Below are 3955 nucleotides of genomic sequence, written 5' to 3'. Positions count from 1 at the left end.
AGGACCAGTTGCTGTGCTCTGAGGTCATGGAGGAAGCAGGAGACATGTTCAATGATCTTAGGACCTCGTTTGAGTCCTTTCAACAGAAACTCAGACAGGTCACTATCGAAGTCAAACGCAAAAAAAGCAAAATGCCCGGCAAATGACATTGCACGACATGTTCAAGGACTGAAGCTGAAACTGTTTTTCCCGAAATAAATTGCGTACATATCTGGGATGCGTACTTAAACGAGTGCGGACTTAATCGGGATGCTACTGTACATGCTACATGAGACGCCAACACTTAACTCCATTTAATCAATACTATTTCGTGTGCTCATTATTAAGACATTTGGGGATTTTGATGTCTAAATTATAGTCATCTGCACCGTTGAATATGGCAACGCGCCCCCCCCCAGTACAGGACCCTGGGATCACTAACGAAGCTACCACGCCATCAATTACAAAGGCATCCCCATTCGCGTCAAGGTGCACCATTTTCTCAATGCTTACCACTACTACGCTCAAATGTACACTGCATGTATTCTTGGCAGCCCCGTTGCGATAGTGAACCAGGCTCGTCCAGGATTTGGCGCCATCGGGCAGTTTCCAGGTGTTTCAGCTGCTCGCGTGACATCTGAACGTCATTAATGCTGATGCTGTGCATGTTCATTCTACCCAGGCCATGCAGTGCGTGCCGCTTCGACTCAGCTATCCACCCCTCTGGTTCCGCAACGCCAAATACTGACATCTATCGCCAGTATTTCATCTGATCCTTCAACGTCTTTTTCTGATGGAAGACGTAGTCACCCTCCAGAGGAAGCAAATGAAGTCTTTAGACAGCCCGTGCTGGAAGATGGATTAATGGTTGGCGACGTCAGGCAAGCCTCGGTTCCATCTTTGCAGCGACATCGAAACAGCGTCGGACCATTTGGTAGGCTCTCTGCCCCATCGCAAATGCAGCCAGCTTCCAGCGAAGTTCTGGAGGAGGAGAAAACCCTATTTAGCCCGACATTTCCATTGCAACAACCGAACCAACAAGAAAATTATGAAAGCTTGATTTACCCGGATGGATTTTCTGCGCCGTCACCCCCAATGCTATCGCGGCATTCTTCCTTCACAGCCCCACAGAGCCCGATGCATTCGAAATTTAGCAAGTCCCTTCTCCCTTCTGTCCAAAATCGAGCAACTCTTCAGTTTGCGACATATCAACAGCAATCATCTGCTCAATCATCTGGACAAGCACCGCTTCCAATCGACCCAGGTTTGGACTATACAGACAACATTCGCTCGCAATCTGTTCGGGTTTCTTCTTCATCACAACCTACACCAGGATCTGTGCATATTGAAACGCAAAAGATTCCTCGACCGTCCCGGTATGTGGCGTTGGACCTCCCTACGACCACTCATCAAATCACGCCTAAGGCTCTCACAGCCAACGAGCTTATTGATCAATTCATGAAAATGCAAGTTGATGAGCGCTTCGTAGGAAATGGAATTGCAGCCCCTGTCGCGAAAAAAATGTATCTTGAAGACATTCCTGACACTATTGAAGGACTAGAAGCGATGTATACGCAAAAGCGTTGGAAATCACTGACAAAGAAGGCCCTTTTAATGCTGCAAAAGCCGCCTAAAAATTTGTATGCGACGCTGGAAATTAAGTCGTGGTGGCTTGCTGGGCTTATCAAAGAGGGTCACTACGACAATGCTGCTAGTGTGCTAGATCAAGTTGGTAATATCGACCAGATATCTATTTTAGATGGTTGCAACCAGTTTGTTCGTATCCGTTTATACCTTCTCCAAGCGCTACTAAGTAAGTGCCAAGGAAAACTTGCGAATCACGAAAAACAGCTCTTTCATTTAATATCGCGACTGAAGGTTGCAATTCAGCAGAAGTCGACTAAGGCTCTATTAAATGTTGAGATATCTACGGCTGCGCGGTGGTTGCGGATCGCACAGTTTGCGCTTGCGAATCATCTTGTTTCCCAGCAAAAATTTACGCTGGCTTTGCGAATCTGCTCTGTGATCGATGTAAGTGTTGGAGTTAAGACCATCGATATGCTGTATTGTTCACTACGTTCTAATCTATGGTGCTGTTCCTCCAGGAACATTATGTGAGTGATCAAGAAAAAGTTATCATTCTCTCTCGGGTGGGTCGTATCCGTTTGCAAATGGGTGATTTGGAAGCAACACAAAAATTATTTGATGCCGCTCGACATCTTATTGATCGACTTAAGCTCAGGAGTGGCGACAGTCCTACTGTAGCAGCGGAAGATATGGCTGCATTGGAAGCACGTCTGCTTTTTGATGATGGACTTTTGTTTTTTGCACAAAACAAGTTACAAGAAGCGCTCAGTGCGTTCGAATCCGTTATGTACCTGCATGTCAAAGCGGATGATGTTGAAGCTGACCTCTTTCTCGGAGAAGACATTGTTTGCTCAGCTGTCAACAACTACGCCATTTGTGCACTCTACTGCTGCGATGTCAAGGCTGCTGTGGCTGCACTAGAGCAAATGATCAGGTCAAATCCGAGGCGATTTCTTAATGGAGTACTTGTGTTCAACCTTAGCTCGCTTTATGACCTATTGTTTGACAATGTCACTAGCAAAAATCGTAAAGAGATGTTGAAGAAGATCGCTGACATGTACGACCTCGAGCATGTTGATTCGGCTACTTATCGCATTTAATGAAAGAAGTTGCAATTTCGCTCATGCTTTTTGCATGTAGATGCTTTCACGATTGTTGCGACCGTTACCTTCTTCTTTGAAAGCACTAGAAAAAAGCTTATAATCACTTCCCATTAGTTTCTGGCGCTTGTTCCCTTTTTTTTCACTGCCAGGTTCAGTATTCGATAGTTCCGATGCCTCGTTCGTAGCACAAGCTGCAGCTACGTCTTCACCGGCCAGCCGTGTCTTCAATTGCTTCTTCATTTCGATCCATCGTGTCTTGATCATGACGCGAATCCCGCCCAATTCAATATTAAGCGACTTTCTCACTGCTTTGTCAGCAATACTCTTTTCGGAATATTCTACAAAGCCAAACCCCTTAAATTTCTTGCTTCGAGGGAATCTCGGCAGACTCACCAAGTTCACCTTGCCAAACCTAGCAAAGGTTTGGCGTAGTGATTCGTGATTATCCAATGCGCTAAAATTGTCGAAATACAAAGTGCGGGCATCTGTAAAACCATTAAGTTGAACAACTTGTAAGCCTCAAATTGCCTCGCGCTACTTACCAACGTCGTCCATCTGACCAAACAGCGGCAGTGTTTTGGGGGCGATGCAGCAGCGCACGCGATCGGCTCGAAGTAACGATGATTTCTCGGCTTCGTCTAATATCATACGCTCTGTAGCCTTCAGCACCTTTAACCTATTCAAGAATAGGATCATTCAGTGATGTTTACAATGCAGGCACTAAAATGACGCACTTATTGAAGGTCAAGAAGACATGCACTGGTACGAAGCCGTCATCATCCATCTCATGCCGTAAGAAAGTGTCCTGGCGAATGTTGCTCTCGCTCATATAAAATTCCAATTGCCGTTGTAGCCGCTTACGCAGCGACATTTACTCTTACCGCGATGAGATAATTCCAGCTTAAAACCTCAGCATCCAACACTTAATAGGACCCCAGCAACACCAACATCACGATATTACTAGGCTTCTTTTGTAACGAATGGATGTCTTGAAATTACATATATTTGCATTTAGAACTGCATGAAACAGAATAGAGCAGGCGCTCTTACATCTAATTGGATAATAAGGGAGACAACGTACTACCCAATATAATAGGACCGACTTTCTATTACTTGCTTGCGCTTTTATGTTCAAGGAGAAGATTGCTTTAAGGGTTTATTGCAAAAGGTGAAATATTCGCGAGATGTGATACAATTGTGTTCTAAACACCATTGTTATAAAAAATACGGGGAAGGTCAACAGCAGAGTCTATGTTTTAAACACTAAAAATACGAGACCTGGTAAG

At 44.9% G+C, this 3955-nt stretch overlaps 2 protein-coding genes across 2 annotated transcripts; one reads left to right on the top strand and one right to left on the bottom strand.

The window, feature by feature from the left end:
- Nucleotides 1-376: 376 nt before the first annotated feature.
- On the top strand, nt 377-2746 carry PHALS_14022 (Uncharacterized conserved protein; the record flags this gene model as incomplete). The annotated part of the gene is made up of 5 exons (XM_024729751.1): nt 377-468; nt 534-592; nt 662-2010; nt 2085-2623; nt 2707-2746. 5 exons carry the CDS (start codon nt 377-379, stop codon nt 2744-2746), a joined length of 2079 nt encoding a protein of 692 aa, XP_024580097.1.
- A 225-nt stretch (nt 2747-2971) lies between these two features.
- Nucleotides 2972-3540, bottom strand: PHALS_14021 (la-related protein 7-like; the record flags this gene model as incomplete). The annotated part of the gene is made up of 4 exons (XM_024729750.1): nt 2972-3007; nt 3063-3154; nt 3212-3345; nt 3404-3540. 4 exons carry the CDS (start codon nt 3538-3540, stop codon nt 2972-2974), a joined length of 399 nt encoding a protein of 132 aa, XP_024580096.1.
- Nucleotides 3541-3955: the final 415 nt, after the last annotated feature.

This window comes from Plasmopara halstedii, assembly GCF_900000015.1.
Source record: "Plasmopara halstedii genome assembly, contig: Scaffold_816, whole genome shotgun sequence".
Lineage (NCBI taxonomy): Eukaryota > Oomycota > Peronosporomycetes > Peronosporales > Peronosporaceae > Plasmopara > Plasmopara halstedii.
Note: the sequence above shows the minus strand (reverse complement) of the source record. Positions and strands in the feature narration are given on the sequence as shown.